We start from the raw sequence: 13,244 nt of genomic DNA on the forward strand, positions 1-13,244 counted from the left end.
TGTTGGTATCTCCTTCAAAATGGAAGGCGGTATGTAAATGTAATAGATTGTCATAAAGAATTTCAGATGATGTTCAATTTAAATATTACTGGGCCTGGTTCCCACCTCAAAGCCGTGTAAATCAGGTTGAACTCACTGAAGTCAATGGAGTTAAAACTGGTGCCTGCTGAAGGAGACTCAGGCTTGGAGTACTTATCTCTTTATGAGGCCAAGAAATGCCAAGATGCTGGGAAATCTGTTCATGGACAATTCTGCAACCGGAAAAAGAGGCAAAGTTTGTCAGAATAAATGATTTGTTATTCACTCCGCTCTAAAGCTAACCCCCAACCTTAACACAAACAGACTATGCACAGTGGCAGAAAACATGCAACAACCTGGCTTTATCCACCCCTTTTTGTTTTGTTTTAATCATGAAAATGATACAAAGATGATAATAGAAAATCACTAGTTAAAGTCCCAAGTATATGGAACATATATGGTGTTAGTGGTGGGATCAACACTGAGGAAATGTCCATGTAACTCAGACAAGGCCTAGTACTCAGGAGCTATGGTCCCACCCTGACTTTGTGAAGTACAGCAGACTCTTGTTAGTCTGTGTTTCACAAAGCCGTATACTTTACAATCACACACAGACATGGCCACTCTTCCCATTTGTTAGGGATGATTTAATACCAGCGACAGCACTGTAGTGAGGTCTCAAATGACTGAGACTTTGTTATTTTATAAAAAGTACTGGAGTACACTGAGTAGCACACTACCGGGCCTGACTTTCAGATGTGTGAGCAACTAGAGCTCCCATTACTTGGAGTGGTGAGAGCCGAGCACCTCTGAAAAGTAGATCCTGTGAAGTATTATTGCAAAGAGTTGCTACTAAACTACAATCACCAACAAGCATGGAAAAAAACATTTTCTCTTGCATTATCTCCTTGCCTTTTTGGATGTTTGTTCACTTGCTAAATTTGCAATATTTAGTTCTTTGCAAAGGTTCTCCCAGTATCTAGGTGGCATTAGAGAGGTTCTACTGCAGGATAATAACCCACTGTGACCCACTGCAGAGAAGGCAAGAGGCACTGAAAGGGCAAAGTGTTAATCCATTGCAGAAGGGTTACAGCAGGCGGATGAGTTCTTATCTGTTTAGGAGTCTGAGAGGCAGAGATAGCACAAATAACCTGGGTGGGTTTTGTTTCAAGTATAAACAGGATTTTCTGCATCCTGTTACAAATATCCTGTTGTGTAAAGATGATTTGTCCTGTTTATCTTAAGCAGAATGTGCAACTACAAATGAGTGCAAGGCTTTAATGTCTGAGCTGAAGATCCTCATCCACATAGGACACCATCTGAACGTGGTCAACCTGCTGGGAGCCTGCACCAAAGCAGGAGGTGAGAAACCATCCTCCCACAAAGTATTCAGCAAGTCCATGCTCAGTGATTGTGCTCAGTTGCAATAGCAAATTCTGCAGCCATGTCATCTTCATGGTCATCAGCAGGGACAGAACAAAGGATCTTCTGCTTCAGAAACATGGGCCCTTACTCCTCAAGCGAAAAGGAGAATCTTCATTAGCTATTAGGGGTCATGTCCTGTTGGAGGGTCTCCATTACTGGGTTTTATTACTGCACACACATGCATGTCTAACTTTCCAGTCAAGACGGGGCCAGCAGCATACACACAAGCTGGTGCCCAGTACAATATAATGTAACCTGGCAGCTGCCACAGAAGTTGTATGGGGGCAGAATTTGACAATGATGGCTTTTGAATTTCTTCCTAACATAAACCTTCCCTTCATTTTCTCTACTTTTCTACTATCTAAGGTACTTATATGGCCCAATATCTGAGCACCTTACAACCTTTTATGAATCTAGCCTCACAACACCCCTGTGAGGTTGGGAAGTACTAATATCTCCATTTTACAGAAAGAAATATGAGGCACAGAAAGTCTAAGTGGCTTGCCCAAGGTCACACAAAGCATCTGTGACAGAGCAGGGACTTGACCCCAGGTCTCCAGGATCCTAGCCTACTGCCTAACCACTGGAGCATCCTTCCCCTTCTTAGCCTGCCCTTTAAAACAGTGCTGGCTCTCTTTACTTTATGCTTTCCATTACAGGGTAACATCTACCATGGATGCCTCTTCAGTGTTTATGATGAACTTTGAAAACAATCTCCAAAGGATGGGAGACAAGAGTTGAGGGCAAAGAAACCAAGGTTAAATAAATGGAGACAGAGAGATAGTGCCCACATTGGTAACTGTCTAAGACATTAAAGATATCATTTTTCCAAGGGACATCTAGTCGCCAAGCCAAAGGGAAAAAAAAGCAATGTTGCTAAGGTAGTTGACAGGATGACAGGAGGTAAATTATCCCTCAAACCAGACGTTTACAGTTCACAGTAGAACAGGCAGGAGACAGCAAGTGGCAGACCCTGTCCTAATCTGGAAGCCACAGATTTGAAATCTGCAGGAGCACTGAGGCAAGAGACCAGTAGCTTTGCAAATCACATCTGACCGGACAGCCATATTGATCTGAAATGTTTCGAGGATTCAGAGGAACCAGCAAGCAATCCCTGACGCTGGGCTGCTGACTTGTGATTAATGGGGGAGGGAAGTTGTAAGCCATGGTGGTAGGGCCTCCTCCCAAATCAAGCCCATTAAACTGATAAACAATATTTAGTAAAATGTCAGTGTGGTGGCTTGTCATAACCAGACACCCAGAACAGTCTCATGCAACTGTAGCCATTAGCCATTAACCTGAAAACTAATATGACCCTAATGTTTGCACCTTATTGAGTTCTCATCATAGCAAGGTCCATGTAGGTGAACATGATCCTTTGCCTATTGTGATTATCCATTGCTTGAGTGTACTTGTCCCCAGCTGGTCCCCTTAGAGCATCCAATAGCCTCTTTCCCTACCCTGCATCCTTCTGGGTGAATAGGCCCTTTTAGTGCTACTTTACTAGCTGCCCAAAGAAGTCACTGCTAAAACCTGGGGAAGCAAGAGACTGGATGTGGGAGCCAGGTTTCCCATATGGCATTACAGAGCGCTAACTGCATAGGCTACAAGCAAGCTCTAGTTTGTTTGCTTTTGAACAAAGCCAGTGGAGACTGAAGAAAAATAGCCTAGAGCTCACAAGATAGACATTGGGATAAGAGTTTCCATTAAAATATCATTTCTAAGTACAGGGCTTTCTCATTCCTTGTTAAGTTTTATATAGCTTGTAATAGTACTCTTGATAATTGCACCCATTAAACATGCACAATACATTATTTTAACAATATCTGCCTCTTGCAACGTCACTTTGAAACACCTTGTCAGAGCATCTGATGTTAAGCAGTTAGTGCTAATGCATGCTCTAATATGCTTTATAATAAGGAACTAAAATATGAGGATGCTACGTCTAGGAAACATTTCAGAGGCACAAATAAAACACTTAGTGGCACTTTAAAGTCATGCTGGACTCTGCATTTCCTCTGAGTATTCACCAGCCAGATCTGACTTTAGTTTCTTGAAACAATGTTCCAGTTGATCTTTTCTTTGCCCTGTAAGAAGCAGGCACTGGTTTGGGGAAGTAACCTAATGATATGGAGTGCAGTGGTGGAGGCAGCATGGTGACACAGAAGAGACAGTAAAGACCAGTGGCAGGATCAGAGTTGAGTTGCATAGCTATAGTCACCTGGATCTCTCCCAGGTTGCAGACTTCAGAGCAGCGGAGTGCTTGCTGCAGTGCGTCAGTTCCTGTTCTGACTGCTTCTCAGTCATAGCCTCCAGCCCACGCCCCCTTTAGACAGGCTGTGGTGGTGACGTTAACATTCACATTACATCAGCTGGCACCTCCACCAGAGAGCTGACTGCATATATGCAAAGAGTGGTGCTGTGTATATATAATACTGTATGAACCTTGGGCTTGATTTTCAAAGGTGCTGATCACCCACGGCTGCAACTGAAGTCAATGGGAGCGGGAGGTTCTGAGCAGGTCCACGGCGTATAGTGCATACATATTAGCACTTTAGGATCCTTACAACTGAAAGGCCCTATTGAAATATACAGTGATATTTATAGTTAAGTAAAAAACCTCGTCTTCTCCCCTTTATCTGGGTTACTCACTTCCAGGTGCTGACTGCAACCCCGGTGCTTCCTCATTTTGAGCCGGTAGAAGTGGGTATTCACCCACGAAAGCTCATGCTCCAATACGTCTGTTAGTCTATAAGGTGCCACAGGATTCTTTGCTGCGTTTTCAAATAAAATGTCTTTCTTCCCTCTTTGCTCCCCATCAGCTCTTTCCCACTGCTCTGTTTTCAATCCCATGTTCTCAGACTTATTCATGTCAAACTGAGCCAAACAGGTACACCACAGCACAAGTCTGGGTGCGTGTATTTCTGACACATGCAGATAAGAGCTTATTGCTTAGGGTTTGCATGTTCACTGAATGGCCTGATGAAGCTCTTGGCATTTTTCCTTTGAAGTCTGAACTCAAGAGTCTGAATCTGAAGTTTCCAGATGGAACAAGGTTTACGGAGATGAAAGGCTGACCACTTAGGATGGATAATAATAGGTGTTTACATGCATTCTAATCCCATGACTTCACCTTCCCTTACATTAGAGGCATTTTGTGTGCTGGTTTCTAAAACCCAGCACCCGTACAATGGAGGCTAATTGCACAGAAATACAGATTTCGTTCTCTCATGGCTTGGGCTGAAACACAAAAGCACTTGCAAAGATGTCTAAAAATATCCATAGTTGTATAAAATCAACAGATACATCAAACTAAAAAATACTTTGCCCAGGAATAAAAAAGGAAGAAATTGACATGCCCTTTGTGCTTTCAAAGCCTTTAGATCTAATATCTTTGCAAACTTTTGATTCATCTGGTGTCATAAACAGATCTAAATATGTGTTTGTATTGCCTCCACTGGCACGAAGTCCTGTACAATACAAAAAGATTTACACTGAGATCAGAAAACCCAGAGGGCTCTTCCACGAAATGGATCCCAACAGAAAAAAAAAAAGAATTTAGTAATATGGGGGATTGTACATTCTGGTCTATCCTCTTTAATGTTCCTGTTTCTAGAAATGAGAAACAATTCCCTAATATTGTTGTCTGACAGGTAAAGAGGGAGGTAGTAGCTAGGACTCCTGGGTTCTGTTCTCAGTTTCCCACCTCAGCCACTGCCTCATGGTGTGAGCCTGGAAAACCACTTCACTTCTCTATTCCCCAGTTTCCTCATCTGTATAATGGGGCTGATAATATTTACCTACTTCACAAGGGAAATCATGAGGCTGAATTAACGTTCAAGACACTGTCCTTCTCTAGACCCTTTCCATGGCAGGAATGCAGAAATGCACTGTGCATATGTTCCACTTTTACATCTGTGAAGGTCACTTTGCTTTTGTTCTCTTTGCAGGTCCTTTGATGGTTATCGTAGAATATTGCAAATATGGAAATCTGTCTAATTATCTGAGAGGAAAACGAGGGGACTTTGTTGCATATAAGGTAAAACATACAACTGACTTTTTATGCAATTGCAAGATGGGCAATTCATGATCACAAAGGCTAGCTGCTTATAATTAGGATTTGATCTCTATTTGCCATAGAGGGGCCACAGTTATATCGGAATGCTGGCGCTTCATCAGGCCACCAAATTCCAACTTGTAAGACGAGAAGGAAAAATGGACTCCTTCCTCTGTAGGATCTCAGTCCCTTCCTCACCCTCACCTCCAGCCCATACTGCATAATCAATTGCAAATGCTCATGAAAACAGCACATTCATCATTATGTGACTTGGAGGAGAAAAGAACTGCTCTGATTCCACTTCCTCACCACCAGCCCCTAGCTACTTGAAAGAGCAGTGGATGGTCTCTGTACGTTAGGTATGAAAACACTGGTTTCTCAATCCCATCTCCCTCCTCAGCAGCTCACTGGTCTTGTTGTCCCACAGAAAGCTGCACAGATTAGCCACCAGAACTGTTATGGGAGAGGTGAGGTCAGTCCCCTCTTTCCAGTAGAAGACTAAATACAACACTCAGACAGCAGCTTTGGGAGCCTGGTTGTTTCAAATCTCAGCCTGTCTAAAAACAGGGACCACTGATTCAAATCCTAGCAGGATCAGTGCAGCCTTTGATCCTTCCCAGGTACGACGCAGGTTATTGTGTGGGGGTTTTCCAGATGTCTCTAATACTTGTGGCCACATCTGCTCTTCATGGACACTAAAGCACATATGGTAACTGGGGCCAATTAGTTCATTTTATTATCCATTTATTGTTGTGCTGCGTGATGTTATGATTAACTCATATGCTATGTTATGTATAATTTATGTATGCTAAATAGGTTTAGGTTGTAGGATCATAGAAGAATAAGATTATTAAGTATTTAGGAGTGATAAGTATTTATTGTGTATCTAACTAAAGCAGGGCTGAAACACAGGGCCTCCAGGTAAGGCCTGTAATATTTCAGCTTAGCCATACTAGGCCATAGACTTAAGAATGCTTGACATATGTAAGTGACCAGAGAATGACTCTATGCCAGTAAGATCACAAGACTACTGGAAAGATGTGCCAACAGGTAATGTGGCGGAAAATTGACCACAAGATTACGATACCTTATTGCAACATCTTTTACAACATGTGTCCTGACCGCAGGGTACATGTTGCGTGTAGATGCTAATGAGAATAAGAGGAACTACAGCCAATCTATGAAAAATAGGGCATCCCAATATTCATGGGATGTCGAAATATATATAAGGAAAAAGAAGGTTGACACCTTCGTGCACATGCATAGAGTGTTAGGTATAGTCAAAATTACAATATAAAAGAGGATTCCGTGGTTGGATAAAAATGGGAAGACCCAAGAGAGAACCCCACAGTAACCCCAGCAGGAACTGTCCCTCTAGTGATGATCCTTTGAGAGATCCATCGGACCCTAGAATATCCCTGGGGATGACTATGGTTATAATTATTGCATAGGTTTTTGTAGGATTTCTATATGTAGGGGTAATTATCACCTTGCTTGTGACTTTAATAAAACTTATAGTACAGATAAAACTTTGTATGTGTGATTGTATATGTGGTCATTATCTTTGAACTTTGTGTGTATCCTTGAGAAAAACACCAGAGGCAATTTCACTCTGTTGAGCTTGAAACTGCAGCAAACCCGTGGCAGTGTAATACCACATCACTAAATTCACTTTAAATAAAATAAATGGCTACAGACCTCATGTGAGAGAAGGGAAATTTCCCTGATGCCACAATTCCTCCTCTGCCCATTATTGTTTGTGTGCTATAGTGATCGGCTGTGGTTCCCTACCCCGTGCAGCTCTCTGTGTATTACTTGAAAAGTGCTTTTGCAAAACATTTATGGGGACGTCACCATAAGATCCTTTCCCAACCTCTGCCACGCCATTCCTTTAAATACCCTGAACTGCCTGGGCATCGCACTTCATCAAGGTAAATCATTTCTATGGGATTTTTAGTCCCAGGAGAATTCTGACCAAGCAGAGAAAAGTCTGGATGAGTCCAACAGTGATTTAACAGAGCTGATCAAGAGGCGCCTTGAGAGTGTGGCCAGCACAGGAAGCTCGGCCAGTTCAGGATTCATTGAAGATAAGAGTTACAGTGACTCGGAAGAGGAAGAAGAAGGTAAAAGAAACTTACCTATTCCTGAATCCTTTGTCTTAAATGTTTCCCTTGTTTCTGACTAAACCCTGCCCTAAGGGTCACTTGCTTTACAAAGTCTCTTTGCTTGTTGACAAGTCCTGTAGGTCATGGCAGACTCCAGCCAGGTCTACACTACAAATGTTTACTGTCATAGCTATATCAGGTGGGGATAGGATGAGGGGTGGTTTGTGACCTACATAACTGGACCAGCAATAGCCCCTAATGTAGGCACAGTTATACCACCAAAGCTTTTGCTGGAATAACTTGTTTTGCTTGTGGGGGCTGGGGCCAGTAGAAGCTGCATCCACAATAGGCACACTTTCACAGCTATACGGGCAAAGCACTGCTAGTGTAAACCTTATGAGTTCTTCCTCATGCTCATAACAGAAGATCTGCAATAACACACATACACACACACCATCTGTTTCTTCTATAGAGGAGGGACTATAGCAAAATTTTAGCAGAATGTTTGTGTTGCCAATCTGCCCTTCCAGAAAACTCTCTTCACCTAATGGAGTTAAAAGAAATGTCCCGTCTTTTCTCCCCAAATGTCCCTCTTTACATGCTCTCCAGGACTGGTAGGCATGATTAATGCTAGAGGTCTTTCAGCTGTCTAGCCTTCTCCTCTAGGTTCTCATGTTTCTGTGGTCTCTTCTAGATGGTGAGGATCTGCAGAAGCGACCCTTGACCTTGGAGGATCTGATCTGCTATAGCTTCCAGGTGGCAAAAGGCATGGAGTTCCTGGCCTCCAGAAAAGTGAGTTCTATTTCTGCACCACTCCTCTGTCTTATATCTTTGTATTTCATTCAATAAACCTCAAGAGATGAGCATCTTTCATAGAGCCATAGCCATTAGCGATAAAGACTAAGTATATTATTGGGCTTGATTCTCCTGTGACTTGTACTTATTTTACACTATTGTAACTCCACTGAATCTTCTGGTCAAATAAGGAGTGGCATTGATAGACCTCCAAAGGGCATTGATAGGCCTCCGCCTGTTGTTGGCTGGAAGCACGGCAGCTATGCCATGGGACCATAGCTGGAAGGCATGGGGAAAAAAATCGGGCAACGTCATCTGAATTCCATGACAGATATAGAAGAAATCTCTCCAGCCTCCAGGAAGGAAATATCCTTCCACAGTGGAGGAAAAGCCCTCTGATAACTTCGGAGGAATGTAGCTCTAATAGTTTGCTTGCCGGTAATTGTTGGTAACTGTAGCCAAATGAATGCCTCAATGTCATTTCAATCCGTAGTCTATAGGTTTTTGAAGACGTTTGAGTCTAAGCCATATGGAAAAATATGTTCATAATTGTGGATCTGTCAGATGATTACCATGACAGTACCCAGGAATCAGATTGTGTGCACAGTTTTGCATATGTACAATCACTCACTATAGTAATTGCATATGCAAATATTGTGTCTTGATCCATGGGCATTCTCCTTTCAAAATTTGGCCCATAGGGTTTAATATTTAACTGGGGGGTTGCAAATCCATTCTGATCTTAGCTGTTCAAGTAGGATTTATTCAACATGTAAAGGGTTTGAGAAATGACCAGCCACAATGTTTCTCAATCTACTCCTTGTGCTGAGTTATTTTCTTTCTACTATATGACAGTATATTTTTGGCAGGCTCCCACACACATTTTCCCACTCCACTCAGCTCCAACACAAGCTCATTTTTCTTTCACTTTTCAAAAGAGTCCCCAGGCTTTTTACTCCATTAGCAGTCTGATGTTCAGGCAAAACCTCTGATTTCACTTGTCCGCATTTCCTCACAGTGTATTCATCGGGATTTGGCAGCAAGGAACATCCTTCTGTCGGAAAACAACGTGGTTAAGATCTGTGACTTTGGACTGGCTAGGGATATTTACAAAGATCCTGACTATGTACGGAAAGGAGATGTAAGTGAAAAGGACCTGACCTGCCAATCTTGAATATTACTCCCCCTAGGGACTGGGCAGATTAACAACCACAATAACTGGCCATGTGCCACATCTTTTTTATTCTTAGGCAAGACTTCCACTTAAATGGATGGCTCCGGAGGCTATTTTTGATAAAATTTATACTACGCAGAGTGATGTGTGGTCTTTTGGCGTGTTACTATGGGAAATATTTTCTCTGGGTAAGATCATTTTACACTTTTTTTAATATGATGTTATTGTGCAAAGGGCTTTAACAAAAGAGCAAAGGATACAGGGTCACATTCTGATCTCAGTTGGTCTGGTGTAAATTAACAGTAATTCAATATAAAACAGCAGTTACTCTAGACTGACAACATTTGGCTCCTAATGCATGTTAAAAAAAAAATCCCAAGTTTTAAATTTGTAATAATCAATACCAGGAGAGTGTGTGACAAACCCAAAGCAGGGCTGCTCTGGATTGAAACTTTTTTTTTTAAAGTGGTGAAAGTTTCCCTGTCAAACCATATTTTCCCATGATAAGTCTGGCTTTGGATCAGAAACCACACAGCCTATAGGTTGAAGAGAATTACGCTATTGTTGACATAATGGTCTGACATTGCTAGTGGTAGACAGTGAACCACAAGGGAATTTTTGTGTATGAGCTAACAGCTACAATGGCTGCTCTTGCCCCAGGCTTGATTCTGCTTCCCCTCAAAATGCTGATAAGTAAAATTACATGTTGGCTGCAGCCATCATAATCTTGACATGAGAACCCGTGCCAGCCTCCGTTAGTCATTTTGGAAGCAAACAGATAGAATGCATATTTGTACAGTCAAACCTCGCAATAACGTGCCCCGTTATAACGTGAAATTGCATATGATGCGATCATAAATTGGCTCCCCTTTAAGGCCTAATACTAGTGGTCCCCAACGCCATGGTGCCCACTAGGACATTGATGTGCCCCCGCTTAGTGCCCAGCAGGGGAGAGAAGCCACGGCCCCACGCCTGCCAGGGACAGAGAACTCTGAGGCTGCGGGCGCTGGTGCTCTCTATCCCTGGCAGGCGCAGGGCAGCAGCTTCTCTCCAAGCCGGAGAGAAGCCGTGGCCCTGCACCTGCCGGGGACAGAGAGCACCGGTGCCCGCAGCCCTGGAGTTCTCTGTCCGCAGCAGGCGCTGGGCCAGGGCTCCTCTCCCCTGCTGGGCACTAGGCGGCGCACATCAATGCACCGCATTGGGGACCACTGACCTACACTGACCAGCTTGAAACCCCGCTATACCACGACCCCGCATTCATTGTGATGGAATTTTTTGGACCCCAAACATCGCGTTATAGCGGGGTTTCACTGTATGTGTACACCGCTTGCAAAGGCACAGAATGTTTGGAATGAGGACATTGGTGCTCTATGACCTTTATCCTGCCATTAGACGAGACTTCTTAGAAAACTCAGTCTGGGATCTGGTCATTACACAACAGGTAAGGTTCCTGAAACTGAACCACACAATGTCGCTTACAGCCAGTGGGATCCCTCTGTTTCCAAATCCTCCTTATACAGCGTGGCATCTTCTCTTTCCTCAGAGTTGTCCAGTGGCTTTCTAATAACCATTTCCAAACAAATGAAAACAGTAACTCCATATAGTTAAACTCCCGAGTTCTAAACAGTCCTGGGTGACCCTCCAATGCCTGCAAGTTATAGATTGGCAGGGATTAACGTTGAGCCCATGATGCCAAGTTCAGAACTGGCTGCAGAATTCCCCAAAGTTTGGTACTATTCAAATCCAGGGTTTTGGTTTAGCTCATTATGGAGATTGAGCGCTGGTTGCAATGCTCAGAACCTGATTTGAACTTCCTTGAAGCTCAGAAGTGTTTTGGAACTCCGGCTTTGGTTTGGCTTCATCTGTAGTTTATATTAGCATGCAAAAGAGACACTTCACTGTTTAAAGTCTGGGACCGGGAGTTATTGCTTTCTCCAGAGTCTGGGTATGTCTCTGCCCTTGTGTCAATTTAGAATTATGGTGCTATAGAGTAACACATCCATGGCTGGCTAGGGGCTTCACAGGGGTCATTCTGTTACACACCCTTGGGAGCGTCACATTAAGAGGAAGGCTAGAACTCAGATCCTTCAACTCTACATGACCCAACTGTGGCAGCCAGACAGCAGACCAAGGGAAGTATATTAGCATGTAGAGATGCAATTAATGGGGACAGCCACACTATGGGAGTATCTGCAAATACCCAAGTGAACTGGCTGTTGGTGAATGGCAAAAAATGCTTCAGGAAGCCCCAGTGATGCTGAGCTGGAAACATATCCAGCCACTCCCAAAGGTGGTGTTGAAACAGGCGTGAGATTCTCTTCACTGGCCTTTTAATACAGAAGGTGCCAAATAAAAGTCAAGAGTAATAATAACAAAATCCAGTAAGTAGATTTTTATTCTTCTGTTTTTATTCACAATGCTTTTAAAAATAAATGTAAGTTACTTTCAGACTGCTTGGTTTAAGTAGCCCCTTTTCTCAATGAAGTTGCTTAATTGGGGCCACTTAAAACAAACAGTCTGAAAATAACATAAATTTAGACAGGCCTTTCTGAAGCCAGAGGAATCCACTAAATTACAGCACAATTTGACCATCCTTAGGACTTCCTATCCTTCTGTTATGATGCAGATCACAAACCACTTTCCTCTTTCCATGGCACCGATTCAAAAGCCAGTCGTTTTCCCTAAGAAGGGTTTTCATAAGGATCATCCAGGCATGTCCATAGTCACATCTGCAGCTCACATGATAAATATTTAATTAAGGGTTTCTGATTGAACCCTCTTATATAGAAGTTTTACAGATCATTGAGAGCCAGAGTACAGAAAGTTATTTGTCTTTGCTACAGGGAATGTTTTGGCTCCCATCCATGATCACTGCTTTTACGGGGTCCCACAGATTCAGTACCTTTTAAAAAGAAAGATATTGACCTGAAAAAAAAATGCAGTTTGGTTTGGACATAGATCCTGTCAGGGCCAAAAGTTGAATCTGGAAATAAAGCACTACAAACTTCCTCTGAGCTAGACAGAGTACATTAGTTCTGTTGATGCACAGGTAAACATACATAGGAGGAATTGCTTATCTTGATTTTGTAGCTGGTTTTGCTACTAATTATTTAAATGGAGTCAGCACAGTTGGTGGCAGATAATGCATTTTGAAATCAATTACCTGGCACATTACAGAATGTCAGTCTCTCCTGGAATTTAAATTTGCGGGGTTTCAAAAAGTAGTCAAAGGTATTTATGTAAACAACCAGCATTTGGTAATGCAACATCAGCATCTTATTAGCTCACTAAAATAAACGTGAGATCAAAAAGAGGGTTATTTAATATCCAGCGCAAGCCACATCTTTAAATGTTTTGGGAAATGTCTTGTCATCTGAACCTACATTTTTCCCAGCCTTTCCTAGCAGTCAAAATCCAAATCATTATGCCAGTTCCAGAGTCCAGATGCACCATAATGAGGTGCAGGAGTGTTTTGCTCCAGGCATTTGAGCTGTGAGCTGGACCCACTTGATAGGAGGTCAACCTTGGCCAAAAGGTTGCATATCAAGAATCACTCTTCCCTGTCTTCCTGCCACTCTTTCTCACCAATGTCCTACAGTGGATGCCTAAGAATGACAAGCTTTCACATACTGAGGGTTCACTTTGCACATTATAACCAGCTCCCCACCTC

At 42.8% G+C, this 13,244-nt stretch overlaps 1 protein-coding gene across 3 annotated transcripts in view; it reads left to right on the top strand.

Annotated features, from left to right (window-relative positions):
• Positions 1 to 13,244, top strand: part of LOC115657414 (vascular endothelial growth factor receptor kdr-like) — a 176,628-nt gene that overhangs the window by 136,397 nt on the left and 26,987 nt on the right. For 2 of the 3 annotated variants that reach the window (XR_004001972.1, XM_030575231.1), the window contains exons 19-24: positions 1,264 to 1,380; positions 5,394 to 5,482; positions 7,458 to 7,623; positions 8,300 to 8,397; positions 9,419 to 9,541; positions 9,651 to 9,762. Coding sequence is in view for 2 of the 3 variants with exons in the window: in XM_030575231.1 (XP_030431091.1) it covers positions 1,264 to 1,380; positions 5,394 to 5,482; positions 7,458 to 7,623; positions 8,300 to 8,397; positions 9,419 to 9,541; positions 9,651 to 9,762 (705 nt within the window). In the remaining variant the exon portion in view is untranslated. The remainder of the gene's footprint in view (positions 1 to 1,263; positions 1,381 to 5,393; positions 5,483 to 7,457; positions 7,624 to 8,299; positions 8,398 to 9,418; positions 9,542 to 9,650; positions 9,763 to 13,244) is intronic. The other variant, XM_030575232.1, reaches the window with a different exon arrangement.

Source organism: Gopherus evgoodei, chromosome 9 (assembly GCF_007399415.2).
Source record: "Gopherus evgoodei ecotype Sinaloan lineage chromosome 9, rGopEvg1_v1.p, whole genome shotgun sequence".
NCBI lineage: Eukaryota > Metazoa > Chordata > Testudines > Testudinidae > Gopherus > Gopherus evgoodei.